General features: G+C 41.7%; 1 protein-coding gene across 1 annotated transcript in view; it reads left to right on the forward strand.

Annotated features, from left to right (window-relative positions):
- The window catches only part of dntt (deoxynucleotidyltransferase, terminal), a 130,105-nt gene that overhangs the window by 44,032 nt on the left and 71,114 nt on the right, over positions 1–14,959 (forward strand). Inside the window, exons 8-10 of the mRNA XM_030442215.1 lie at positions 722–824; positions 11,865–12,113; positions 12,595–12,678. Of these exons, the coding sequence (XP_030298075.1) occupies positions 722–824; positions 11,865–12,113; positions 12,595–12,678 (436 nt within the window). The remainder of the gene's footprint in view (positions 1–721; positions 825–11,864; positions 12,114–12,594; positions 12,679–14,959) is intronic.

Consider the following 14,959-nt stretch of genomic DNA (forward strand, 5'->3'; position numbering starts at 1 on the left):
TCCCACTCATTACATCCTGACACGGATCGACGTGAATTTTAACAGAGAATCCATCTGACTTATTAGAACAAAACAAACCTCAACCCTGAAACCATAAACCATCTTTAACCAACTCGAACCTCTGATATGCCGCTCGTGTGAACGAGCTACTGAAACATGACAATCATCCCAAGCTGCATCTTCAGAAATTAAAAGATTAATGGCAGGAGTGATTTGAAAACCGTGTCGTACTGTAATTGATGCATTGACTCCAGACCGAAGCTTTGTGTACACCTTATGAACATGCACAGGGTTCTCTGCTGATGCCGGGGTTCTTCCCCCGTATGTGCTCCTGCTTGATAATCGCTTGATAATCACTTACAGCACTGAAACACCCCTCTGCTGGCAGTTGTGCTGACTGAGAAAATGCATTGTGTAAGCGCAGTCAGGCTCCATACGGGTCCGCTTTATGACACTGATCCAAGGAGAAAATGATGATTATCATAAAAGTTAAAGCTCTGACAGCTGAGGCAACAAAAAGGGAGCTTTTACACTTAACAACTTAGGACAAATTACTTGTTGAAAAAATGAAAGTAGTCAGTGCCATTAGTATGGCCTGTGCTTTTAATAGCTCCGTCTGCCACCTTCCCTCTTCATCAGTGGAGAGCTGTGACTAAGAGATAATTCTTTTCATTATTTCCTCGACACAGTGTGGGTAACGGTGCTGTGTCTTTGTCTCCAGGGGGAAGGAGTTTGGTCATGATGTAGACTTTATCGTGACCACACCTGAGCTGGGGAAGGAGAAGAATCTGCTGCCCAGCATTATTAAAAGACTGACGAAGCAAGTGAGTATGTTGTTCCCTTTCTCTTCACACTAAAGGAACGAGAAAATGTTGTGCATTCCCTGCAACTGTATAATTAGTAGGCATTTACCTTAGCCGCTAATTAATTTCTGTTTCGCAAACGCTCAGTTTTCTGGACGGAATAGATGACTGCAGGAAGTCCTCTTGAAAACCTGAAAACCTTGTTCTGGTGCGGAGTGTTGCATTATAATGAGCAGGAGTTCAGAACACTGCTTTGCATTTAAAGCTAAATTATTAAAAACTTGTTTGGAGTTTCATGAAACTAAAAACTTTGAGGTCCAGTTGGCCATCTGTGTTTCCATATGCATAATCAAACACTCTTTAATTAAAGCCGGCGAATATCCTACAATTCTGCTCTCTGAAAAGTGAGAAAGAAGATAGGGCAGAGTGTGTACCGGAGGAGGTCACAATAACACGAGTTTAAAAAAAACAAACTACTATCTTGAGACGGACCGTGGTAATATCTGAATCATAAGGTAATATTTACTGCAGGGCGATGATAGCTGATTGCATGGCTAGATTAAAATGAATTCTCATCCATGAATGATAACTTTGCCAAAATATCCTCCTGTGTGTACTGGCTGTGATGCATGAACCTTTGTAGAGCGAACAAGATGTACCAGATGGGGCCAAGTCTACAATATTTTAGTCGAGCCAAAGGTAGCATTCCACTAGAATGACGTTAAAATTAGTTAAATCACATAAACGTTGTCAGACAAAGCTAACATTAGCTTGCTTATAGTATGTACTTTACTTTAGTAGTAGTACTTTAATGTACAAAATGTCACATCTGACCTGTGTCACATATTTTTCGATGTACATCAACAATGAATTTAATAAATCATTTGGTCCCATAGAACAGTTTTTAGGTCAAATATTGATTCTACAGTAACTTCCTGTTGTCAGTTTTGATCGCTTTTGATTGGACGTCACTATTATTGTTCCCCAGCAACCGATTTACACACAACTAGTCCTGATCTCTGTTAACGGATATCTGCGTATAACTGCAAGGGACAAGATTTTGTTATCAGGATTGTTCTGGTTCCATTTGCAGTCCAAGTGGTAATGACCAATCACATTTGAGCTGGCTATGGTTGGAACCCATCCGTTAATTTCTGATGACGATTAAGCTTGTCAATTTTCTTATATTACAGTTATCTGCAGTCATATACGTTCAGTTGAAAATAAATCAAGAGTTATCTCTCGAACAATACAAGATAGCTGATGTGTTCTGAGATAGATAAAGTCTTTGTAAGCAAAAACATTTGTATTTCATGGTGAAACCAGATTTAATAAGTCACCAGTTTGAAACTAGCTCATAGCTGCTGAGAGGTAGAACAGACTTAACATGAGTCTGTTCCGTTCCAAGTGTTTATGTTAATGTGATGGTGGTAAATCACTGTGTCTATTTCTTACACTGTTTACTAACTGACTAATAGGACTGTCTAACAATCTCTATTGATCCTAATGGATTTTCCTTTGCATGGAGTGATACGCCTTGTACACACTCCCAGTACACAGGAGATCGATTTTATGTCTGAAAAAGTGTCTGCAAATTAAATCCGTCACAATATCCCGGTGACCGTGGTATATTGTGCAATCAGACAACTTGACTATTTAGATATAAAGTCGATTGTACCTTCATTGTCATGGCAGAGTACTGTAAGATTTTTGTGACACAATTATGGAGAATTCAGAACGCTTCTAAGGTCGTATCTCACTGCAGCGCATTCAGAGTGTTTCCACATAAAGCTTCAAACCGAGTTGGTCACTTTTCCATCATTCAGAACTTTGTCCTTGGTCACTTACAGCAGCCTCTTTCACAGAAGTTGGAGAGAAGGTGGCTCTGCTGGTTTTCATCACTTCTGATGGAAAGAGATTGGAGAAAGGTGAATGAATCAGGTAAAAAGAGAAATAGTGCAATTTAGTGGGTTACTTGAAGAACTTTTAGCCGGGCTTTCAAGGACCGTCACCAGCCCTGGAGTCACCTTAATGGAAACTGAGTCCTTTAACGGAAAATGGGCAAAAAAAGACATGTGGGTGAGAGGAGAGAAAAAGGAGTGGATGAAGGAGGGAAACAGACAGAGAGAGACATACAGAGCTGATTAAAGCAGAGAGAGAGAGAGAGAGAGAGAGAGAGAGAGCAGAAAGTGAGAATAGAAAGGAAATGTGTGAATGAGAGATTAAACAAAGAGGGCAACGATGTTAATGGCAGTTCATGTTTACATACACTTAATGGTTTAATTACTGGCGGTACTCAAATGACGACAGTTATTCGCCGCTAATATCACAGTAATGTGACAAATATCAATGCTCTCCAGAAGTGTCCAATTAAAAACCCAGTGCATGTAAACACAATTATCTAATTACATTAAAGTGAAGTCTTCATCACAATAATTGGGCAAACAGAAGTCCAGCGTGTTCGTGTTTCCACCCACTGCTTTTTACCTCCAGCTTTACACGATTATATGAGAATGGAAATTTCAATAATGGCACCGTTTGCGAAACGGCAGAAATCAGAGTTGGAGTAAAACGATTTGTTGTGTGCATAGATTCGGCCCCTCAGAGGGGGAAATTGCCAAATCAATTTAATGTCTGCGAGTTCAGTTACACAAACATTGATTGGATTTGCAGTTAGATCACTGCCAAAGCCTGAATCGTCAGTGAACTTTTCTTTTTGATAAAAATAGAAATGGTTTGTTTTTCATCCGTGAATAGTGACCTTGCCTTTCTTGAATATTAGTAGACTTTCAAGAAGCAGTTCCTAAACTTTTCATCCCACAAATGAACTAGTTCACACACATATCTTTCATTTTTTCTTTTTAACTACATTTTTTTTTTTATTGAACGTCCCATCCCCAACCCTAATTCGGGGTCAGGGGTTACTTTTATAACGTGCTACAGCGACGTATCACTTTTAGCTGTAAAAAATGATATTAACGCATTACTAAAAGAAAGTTATTACATTTACTAAGGCAAAATTATCGTCACCATTACTCACAACATTAATACGTATATCATATACAACATAATTAATATCTCTGGAAATCTACATGTTAGTAACTTAGTTTTGTCCTGAAGAGGACTGTGGTGTGATATTGTCCTTTTCAGCGGATTTGTAATCCAGCCTTGAAACGCAGTGTCTTTATGGAGACTTAAAATAAATTCACAATGATAAACTCAATACTGAACCTCTTCTGTGATTATGTATCCACATTCTATGTTGTTGTTAAGGTACTGATTATCACTGTGCTACCTTCTCAGAGTTGTAAAATCTTGCCTGGTAGTGTTATAAACCACTATGCTGGGTTTTGGCTTCTAATAAGCCTTCAGTCTATGGAGTTCCTCGATCACATTTCATTGTCTCAACAGTTCCTGAAGCGGCTCCTTGCATTGAACGCCCACTAAAATCCTAGAGAAAATATGTGAGCTGTCAGGCAGACTGAATAAACTGCTACAATAGGAATGTTCGGTCAGATTGACAACTGAAGAATGCTGACACACCTCCTGGGGACTTGAAATGCTACGAAGGAGACACTTCATGCGAACAGCAGGAGGGATTACAGAAACCAGCAGTTGTTGATATCAGAGATGGCCTGAGGGTTGAGGCAACGTCAGTTTAAAAAAAACAAACAAGCAAACAAGACATCTGGAGGCAGATTGTATAACACATTGTTTCTGCTTTCAATTACAGTAACAAAAAACTTTTTTAATGTAGATATGACATGTTTACAAAATACAGCAGTAAGAGCTTATCTTCTGTACTGTTTAACTACAAGGAAACAATTAGAGTACTGCGCAGCAGATCTTCTGTTGTCCACTGACGACACACCAGTCCCTTCAATGTGATTTTGTCCGCCTCCAGATCGTCGTATCTCAGCAAAATGTTCGTACAAGTAAAGGAAACCTATTATGTTTTTTGTAAAAGATTGTCAAAGTTAAAAATGTCAGAGTCCGCACCAACAGAAGCTCCTCTCTCCCCCAGAAAACAATGCTCCTGAAACACCTCGTCAGTAGTCCCGCCTTTAATTCTGTGACTTTGTGACATCATACTGTGTCACCATTTGCAAAATGTTTGTCTAGCGGCTAGTTTTGCTTTTCTAAGAATTGATTTAGTACAGATTGCCCTGTTGTTGTTAGCATGTTAGTGCTGGGTAAGGCATGAGTGAGCAGACCAATCGGAGCAGATCAGGGCCCTAAAGAAACAGGAGCTTAAACTGAGCGTTTCAGACAGAGGGGAATACAGAGCTGCAGCACTGGTCAGTATGAGAAAACTGATGTGTTTTTGAACATTAAGCATCTAAATCTATTCTAGTACTGACCCAAAATACGATTATGAACCTTAAAATGAGCATAATATGTCGTGTCCTTTAATGTCACACATACGGTTGATTCCTTTCCACTGACTATGTTGATGCAACATGTTAGAGCAAAGGCCAACGCAAATACATTACGGTATATAGCTGACAAAAAATGTACAGTACGTGACATTCTGTGACAAAAACAAGAAAGAGGATGTGGAAGGACCTCTCTTTGTCAACACAGTTTTCTCCCCCAGATAAATGCGTAGCTGGAGAGGGTCATGAGAGGAGACAAGTGTTTGATGAAGAGCAGGACCGCGCTGTCTGGTCTAGCTGTCGGCTTGTTTTTTTTTTGGTCGTCGCCGGGTTTAAAAATAAATCCCTCCTTCCCCTCTTCCATCCACACCTCCACATGCCTCCTCCTCCAGCGGTCTGTCCTGACTGTAATTACCTCCCACTTACTGTATGTTATCGCGCCGAGCTCTCACCACTTGCAGCCACTTACACTCACTATAGGTGGAGGGAACGAGGTGAAGGTGTGAGTGTGCGGGGGATAAGGAGGCAGAATGGATGTGAGACAGTGAATTAGGCAGCTGGGTCAGGTGTTAAAGCGGCTTTTCGGAGCCTGAGCACGGACGGTTTTGATACCACCGGAAGCCTTCTTCTCATGGACGGCTGGATGGGACAGGGATGCAGAGGGGGAAGCGGCCTGCAGGGACGAGGACACAAGAGACAATGATTAAGTGGAGGAAGCAGAGGTTGACTCTAAGTCGTGTAACCTTGTCATCTGCAATCAAGCCCCCGGGGGCCCACGTGTCTTCACTCAGGCCTAATATCACGGGCACCCCCCCTCCCACCCCTTCAGCACCCCTCCTCAGCACCCCTCTTCAGCCTGCAGGGAGTTAAAAATACATCTATCTAGAAAACGTCCTTGCAAAAACGGGTTCATCATTTTTTTTTTCCCTCCCCCCTCCTGCTGATATTCTGAAAGCATAACTTGGGGGCAGAGGCAAGGTCAGCCACCAGCTTCTGTGGCAGACTGATGAGATTCAGCTTGGCTGTGGTGATAGCGACGGAGAGACGGAGAGAGGGCCATGTTTCATCCTCCATCCATCTATCATCTCTGTCTCTAAATACTGTAGAAGTGCTGCTTCCTGAAGGCCGAGCTTTGTATGCGCTGCCGTCGTCGTAATGCCATTCAGCTCATGCTTTTATTGTTCTGCATCTGGTCTGAGTCAATGTGGTTAGGGATCGGAGAGTTTTCCCCTTTCGGTTGAATAAGTGATTCAGGCAGAGCTGCCCGTATACAGCTGAGGTTATTTTAGCAGTCACAGGGAGTTAGTCACATTGAGATCTAAATAAAATCTGAGCTGAAAAGGCTACTTTGAGTGACATTGAGAGGACACACACATGCGAGACACACAAGCCGCTACACTTTAACTCCGGCAATCAGTGTCTTTCATTCCATCGGCGCTGTGAATCAAAGTCAAAGCGCTGTTGAAACGGTCCTGGCTAACGCACGCTAATCTGCGACTTGAAGGCGAGGTTTGAAGTCTCTTTTGGCGGGGGAGAGAGAATGTGAGATGAGATCAGAGCCTCACGGCATTGTGCTCGTCCTCTGGATGCAGGTGGCCGCGACCACTCATCAAGTAAAGAGCCTGAGTAAATAGTCAAATCGAAAAAAAACCCACTATTTCAAAAGTGTTCTCTCTTTTTTTCTTCTTCTTATATTCAGTGCTCCGGGGCGATGCTTTGGGGGAAAAGATTATCTTCCTGCCGTCCTCCTCTGTAATTCCCTCTGTAAACAGTTCTGCTGGAATAAGCTTACTCTCAGATGCTTGCTGACATTACCTGCTGCGTGGGAGATGATTACAGAGCGCTACGAGGCTAAACAGCCCCCGGCGATGCTGAGACGCGGGAACTTCATGACATCCTGTTTTTATGGTGGATTTGTGAGTGTGTGTGTGTGTCAGAGCCGAGAGAAAGCAGCGCGACTGCGGCGTGCGCGTGTGGGCAGGAGGGCTGCAAAACCTCATCGAACGAAGGGCATCCGCATCCAGGTACTTAATGGTCTGTGCGACTGTCATCATCACTCATTAATACTTCTCTGTGAAGGCATCAAAATGATTCTGGGCTGAAAGAAAATGCACCACCAGGAGGGACTGAAATATCTGCCAGAAGAAGAAGTGACCTACATTTGCGGCCTCGTGTATGAGATGGGTTTCAGACCTTCTCCCGCAACTTGTCTCAAGTGTGTCTCAGGGGGATTTTAATTTGAGATTAGTCAGTGTTTAAGTGCTTTTATGCTGTCATTCTGGGCTCATTATCTAAGTGGGGACTGTCACTGCCTTTAGCTAAGCTATTACTGAACGTAAAGGGAACTTTAAGAATCCCTGCCTATTATAGGGAAGGTGAATGGTTATCTGTAATTGCAGAGGGAGTGCATTCCAGGGGTTGCAGCAGAGGGCGACTCCAGAATTTTTTGCCTGCAATCGCACCACCAGTGAAGATAATTAGAGGAGGGAAAGTGAGGAGAGAGGTCTGGCCCTTTAGTTGAGATCTGCTCCCTGTGGGTCTCATAGCATGGCCCCCTCGGACTTCTCACACAGGCAGAGTTTGAACTTCAAGGTTTGGTGTTGCCCCCGCAAAACAAGACAGGAAACCAAATACAGATCCCTGCAATTAGTGTTTCTCCAGAAATGATCGCTGTCCACTTTAAAGATATTTAAACTGGAAAAAAAACGACTGGGTTGGTTATAACTCCGGGCACAGAGAGTCATAAGGATGATTGCAATAATATCTTAATCATATTTTAATCGTGGACCAAGGGCCAAAAGAAAGTGTGTGGTGTGTGGGCTTGTCAAGATGACAAATAGCACCATATAGAAGACTTGAGAGGCAAGTTAGAAAAAACTAATTCTGGCTTCCATTTTCTAAATCTGATCTTAACTGTTTCTGTTTTTATGACTTAAGAACAGCTGATGAATGATTTTTGACAGGATAATCTTAAATTCCTAGATTATTATTATTTTTTACCTCACTTGGCTTCAGGGTTACCGAAGTATCACAAAGTTGAATTTTTCCTGATTTGTCTGAGTGTCACTCTGCCCGATGAATAATGAACATCAAGTAATCATTTGGAATCCTACAGATTTAATGACTGGAAACATCTGGTGGGTGGGGGGGGGGGGCACTTTGGGCAACCCTGTTTTAAACCATCCACTAATCATGTTAATTACAATCACAATCCAAGTGTAGGCCTAAACAATATTGACTATAACTTCAGTCATGTCGGCTAAATATCATTTCTGATATGAAGTGCAAACAAAGACACACCTTTTGTTGTACCACAGTGCTGATGCACCGACCACAGCTTAATCCATGGGCACCACGGATAATCTGCAGATTATCAACAGATTCAGCAGTTGTAAAAAAAAAAAATGGCAGCAAGATCCTCCATGATGAAATTTTATGTGTTATAATGTTCTATGTTCTTTAACTGGTGCGTCCCATGTACAGAGGCTGTGTCCTCATCACAGCAGTCCTGGGCTCCATCTGACCAGAAGCTTAATGTTTATTCTCTTTCCATATGGAGAGTTTCCTGTCACAGTCACATAATTACTTTACTCTTTATTATGATAGAGTAAGGCATAACAATACATAACAAGTATTTCTGCTTAGAAAAACATACAGTTATGATTATATCCCTACATTTGGCAATCCCGCTTATGACTTAGTTACCTGCTCAGTGCATTCTGGGAAACGTTTGCGCAGGTCGACAGTCGGGCAGGACTGTTTAGCTGCAGCTATCCGGGCTCTGCTGACATGGTGTTTAATGTCTCATGATTAACCTCAGTCATTTGCTGGACGGGCAGAGTGGCTGCTCGCTGCACTGGCTTCCCCAATTATTGCTCTTTAAGGAGAGTGCAGCAGATTTATGGCCAGTGAGAGGAGAGTAGTATCCCAACAATTACGCCGAGCGCTAGAATTAAATTGACAATTTGTAATCTTAATCGCCTTAACACTCGTGCATCCAGAGAGAAGCATAATCAGCCAGGGCGAGGCCCTGAGGAAATCAATTCAAAGACTCTCTGGCTGGCTTCTTCCTCTCTCTACCTCTTTTTTGTCTTTCTGTTATCTCCTGGCCCACCTATTTTTTTTACTTTCTCTTACAGGTCGAACCCTATATTCTCTAACTCCCTGGCACTCGCTTACACTCACGGCTTTGTTTCTCATCAGTGGCCCCCTCTCCGTCTCTCTCTTCAACACACTGACATCTTACTTGGCAGAGATTTCCATTATCTAAGGAGTGGAACCATTTACCAGGGAATGAGCTCCAGCCATCCAGTATATCTGACTGAAGGCTCGTCTTTCTATTGAATCTTACGCTCACCCTTTTTTTTCCCCCACCGCTCCATCCTCGAATGAGACCGACGACAAGTCTGAGCAGATGTTCACACAGTGGTCCATGTCCTGCTTCATGTATCCATGGTTACATCTGTCTGCAGCTGTGACAAAAGTTACAGTTGTGTTTTTAAGCCTGATTTAACCAATCATGTCGACATCGCTGTCAATTCAATTGACAAGCAGATTTTATTAATGAACTCACTCTACAAGTAGCAACATGGTTCACTACAATATCTCAAAGCTGGTTTTGGTTTCTAAGATATGAAAATACATGTACAAAGCACAAATATATGCAATAAAACTGTTGTAAAGAGTTATTCCAAGAATAAAAGAACGTTCTGAATCAGAGTGGAAATGATTTGGCCGGGGTCAGCAATCGGGTTTGGGTTGTATATGTTGGGGTCCAACATGTTCTGACAGGCTCAGAGGATGAAGCTTTCACTGACAATGATTTGGTTGGGGGGGTTCGTCCAAAGTCAAGTGGGCCTAAAGCAGCCAAAGTTTTCTACAAATTTGGCCAAAAATACTCAAATATGCTGAATTTATGCTAATGTTTACCATCTTAGCTCAGCCTGTTAGCACACACATACTTGCCAATTAGTGCGAAACACAAAGTACAGTTGAGGCGAATGGAACCATCAGACAGGATTTGAGCGGAACAGAATGTCTGTGCCAATTTTCATGGCGTTTCATCTGGTGTGGTCACGACATTTTACTCAAAAGCACAAATGCTGACGTAATGATGAGGCAAGCAAGCAAGTTTGGAGTCAATAGAATTCATGGTCTGGGAACTTTTACCTCCTGGTGGCGCTTGAAGAAAAGTCTAGAGATCACCAGAATCATTAGAGTCCATTCTCTGGGGAATGTCTGCACAGAACAGTTGTTGAATTACTTCTGTCAATCTAGAAGTTCACGTTATGTACTGGCTATCGGTATATATGACTGAGGGAACAAGACTGTGCGGACTATTTACTAACAGCCATTCAAAAAAGAAAAAAACCCACAAACGTTCCACAGATAAGATCCACTCACACATCATCCCCTCTCATTTCACTCTTGCTTATTATTCTCTCTCTCACGAGATGTGTAAATAACCAGTGCTGTTTAAAAAAACATAACCTCGACTCAACCACTGTCAATCCCTCCAGGCATGTACAGAGTGTTTGCTATTTATCTCCAAGATTATGAATAATTAGGTTTTTTGCAAGTTGCAGTGCTCATTGTAGGCAATAACATTTTCTAATAATCACACTGAATCTATCTATGTTGGGTTTTTAAATCTTCTTTTGAAGGATTTTGAAACAGAGCTAATCTGTGATACAGCTGCTGTTTTAAATTACACCATTTGGCTTCCAGTGACCCCAGCATTTTTACAAAGTTTTAAATAAGGGTCTGGTTTTCAGTGGCTGTGATCTCACCCTACCTGTCAAATAACAAATAAAGTGACTTTAGTGTACTAAAAGACACACTTCTGGATCAGACAGTAGGAGCCAGACCGTCAATATTCAGCCAATTCTTCCAGGATGAAAATGCTACCACAATTTCTGCAGTTTATCAGTGATAATTGAGAAGTTTTTTTGATTGTGTTGTAAAAAGTGACTCTGATGGTCTGCTAACAAAAAGCATAAAGCCAGGCAGTGAAACATTTTGCAGTAAATGTGCTTTTTGATTCAAGTTTTATCTTGAGTCGTATTCCGGTAACTGAATAAAGTACAAGTTCAAATGTAAAAATATGAAATGGTTCTTGCCACATAATCATGCAGGCTTTTGATATCTACTCATCTTAATGAGTGTAAAGCTGAGGAGGCATGACTCAGGTCTCCTCAGCGCTTCTGACCACATTACTTCAAACATGGCATCCTTGCTTTGGAGATGAACAGTTATTGGAAGTATTTAGGGCTGAACACCTTGCCGACAGATTATTCTCCAGTACTTTTAACCTTCTGTGGGCCAGTGTGCAGGCTCTGATCCTCAGATAGAGCTCTTTCTGGCTGCTCTGAAGTCTGGGCTGCAGATGAAAGGTGACCGGCTTTTTGCTGAGAGGGCTCCTGGGTGCTCGCTTGAGAGGGACGGATGGCTGTCCTCCTTAAAGCCTCTTGCCAAGACCCATGCAGATAATTTCAGTTGCATGACTTGAATGAATTTTATGACACTATTAAAGCTATTTGTGTTATAAAAATGATGTTATTAATGGTTATAGCGAATATTTTATAGACTGGTGCACAGCGAAAAGGTCTATTAAACCCAGTAAACGCAGATTGTTAAGTTTTACCAACATCCATGCTAAGATATTGTACTTTTCTCTCTCCACCAGCGCATTCTGCTATACTGTGACTACCAGGCCTCCACCTTCGATATGTCGAAGCTTCCCAGCTACAGGTTTGAGGCCATGGACCACTTTGCAAAGTGCTTCCTGATCATGCGGCTGGAGGGCAGCCAAGTGGAAGGAGGTCTCCACCTGGCTGAGGGGGACAGCAGGGGCTGGAGGGCGGTGCGCGTGGACCTGGTGGCGCCACCTATGGATCGCTACGCGTTTGCTCTCCTGGGCTGGTCTGGCTCCAGGGTATGAAGGATTATACAGAGTGTGTGACAGTGAGGAGTAGCTGCAGGTCGAATCCATGGGTAAAAAAAGGAAAATGTAGCAGTTACTGTACTTCACAATGAATCATTTCTGTGTGTGCTGACACCGTGTGATGAAATGTTGCTTGGACTCAAGAACAACATCAAGGTCAAGGTCCAGGGAGTCTTTATTTTGCCAAAAAGGTGTTGAATTAATTTCTTAAATCTAGTTCTCAGGAGACATTATTTTCAGACAACTAGAACAACTTCAAAGAAACTTGAAGGACATCAAAATGAATGCAGAGTCACATGGAAGTGTATTATATTATATGAACAGTAATGTCTGACATAGAATCCCTTCTTCCTCATACAGCTCTTCAGGAAGCGTAAGGGCTTTCATGTATCACTATTTCCTTTCAATGGCATAAAAACAGACAAGTAAAACAGATATTTGGTTTCAGACAATTGATTCTTTTCTTCCGCAGCAGTTTGAGAGAGACCTGAGGAGGTTCGCGCGACTGGAGCGGAATATGCTTTTGGACAACCACGCCCTGTACGACAAAACCAAGGTACTCAGTAACAGGACTGATTTCTCATCAGTACATATCAGCCATGCAAAAAGATTCTAAGATTCAATGCAATACAAATAGACATACATAGCGTATAATATAATAAACATAATATGTATATATTGACCAATTTTCTATATCTTATTATAAAAAAGTTATCACAACAAATGTATCATTGTAAAATGATATCAGCTAACCAATATAACAGTTGGGTTGTATCGAGTATAACTTCACACGTTTATACCAGAACATACTGTGGCTACCACTTCAGCAAAAACATGATAATCTGCATGAAATTGCCAAATGGTTCATTTAGTCACCCGTAATGAGACAGGCAGATTTTGTTGGTGAATTACAGCAGATTGTATTTTTCTCTTAAACTCTACTTTGTTGCTTTCTTTGGCTGTGAGAATCTTCCTTTCAGTGTGTGCTCACTACAGAGACGTTTCAATTTGTGGCAGTGATGTTTTCCTTTTCTGCTGCACCTTACTGTTAAATATAGTTACCTCTGTATTTTGAGTTCTTTTATGTATTTATTTATTTTTGTATACAGAAGTCTTTCTTTAGATATTTTAAAGTGGTGGGCTGGATAATCCAATATAGCTATATTTTGGAGCACCAAAGCCAAGTGCTATCTAGTTCCAGTATATTAAAGAGGAGGCAGACACCTTTACGCCCGATCTCTCCCAGTCTCTGCAACTCACATCAAAACAATCTAGATGGAAAAATAGCTCAAGAGGTCAGAGGTTGATATGCAGTTTTTGATTTTCGGGTGAACTGTCCCTTTTTATGTCCAAGCTTGTCTGCATTTTGTTGTTGCTATTTTTAATAGGTGGGTTTAATTCAATATCAAACCCACTTACTGGTATGATGAATAGTTTCTATAAATGTGGAACACAATGGTTGCACAAGTTTAGAGATTTAACTACAGTAAGTAGGTGGTGATTCAGTCGTCTTAAAGGGCAATATGTAGGATTCTTTGTTCAAAAACATTCAAAAATGAGCTGACTAGCTGATGGCAGCTATAGTAAGCATGATGCTGATATGCTGCCCCCTATCTGTCCCGAATATGGGTTTAGCAGGTGGTTAATTCATACAAATTGCTTCTTTAAACCGACTGTTCTGGGGGAGCTCAAGAGCAAAATGTTTTCTTAAGTTACAACCAGTGGAAACTTCAAAACTAGGTCTATCAGCAGCGAGTGCAAAGACCACCTCAAGTGTTTTCCACAGAGTTTATACTGTCAGGTGGGATTTGCTGTGTCATCTCCCTCCGAGTGTGTGCGTATGAGTCCAGGGAGTGAATTACTTTCAAAGCTTAGGTCCGCAAAGGTTTTTTGGAAAGATCAGGGCCGACGTGTTGGAATACCACAGCATGAGAAAACGTTGACAGATCTGAAATTATTTGGTGCAATATGTGTTTCCACTCTGAGCAAGCAGAAAGGTGATACTGAAGCGAGAACAACATTTTTAATTATAGCACAGTGCTTAGTGGGGAGTGGGCAGGGTTGCGGCTTGGATGCGGCGCAGCTCTCCATCACACACACTCACAAACAAATGCCTCATTCTGTACACATGAGTACACCAGAGCAATCTGAGCGGATAAAATGCAACCTCATTTTTAAATGTATGAAAGCACAGGCTTGTTAATGTAAACATAATTACACTGGGGAGTTCAAGGTTCATTTACACATTCCCAAATTAAATAAACACAATCGTACCTTATAGGGTGGCTAAAGGCAAACAGGAAAGGAGATGAAATCTATTGAGACATTAACTCTTTGTCTGCTCACATAGCAAGAGTTAATCAGATTTTATGAAGGAGCACCTTTCCTTTGTTGCAATCATGACTTTAATTGGCTTCAGAGGGATAAAATGGTGGGGATGTGTGTTTCCATCCCGGAGTTCAAAGTGTCATGCAGAGGAGGTAATGATACTATGTAGAAACAGGCTGTCGTGACTGACACCCTATGTCAAAGTCAAACCATCAGTTGTGGCACATGAGAAATTTTCAGCCGTGCAGAGAAGTCATTTTCAACATGTGACAATCAGCTTTGGCGACAGGTGTGACGAGCTCGCAGGCAGCGGTGACAGGTGGCAGCGATTTTTACATTTTCCACGCAGAGAGCAACAAGTCAGGGAGTATGATTGTCAGGTAATGAATATGATTATTTTTGAATTAATGTATCTAGCTGAAAGTCAAGAACAGACAGGAAGGCAAGTTTGTGTGAAAAGTGTTGATCAGTGAAGCCACTATCAAGCTTTTGTATTCTGCACTAATAAC

This window comes from Sparus aurata, chromosome 15 (genome assembly GCF_900880675.1).
Source record: "Sparus aurata chromosome 15, fSpaAur1.1, whole genome shotgun sequence".
NCBI lineage: Eukaryota > Metazoa > Chordata > Actinopteri > Spariformes > Sparidae > Sparus > Sparus aurata.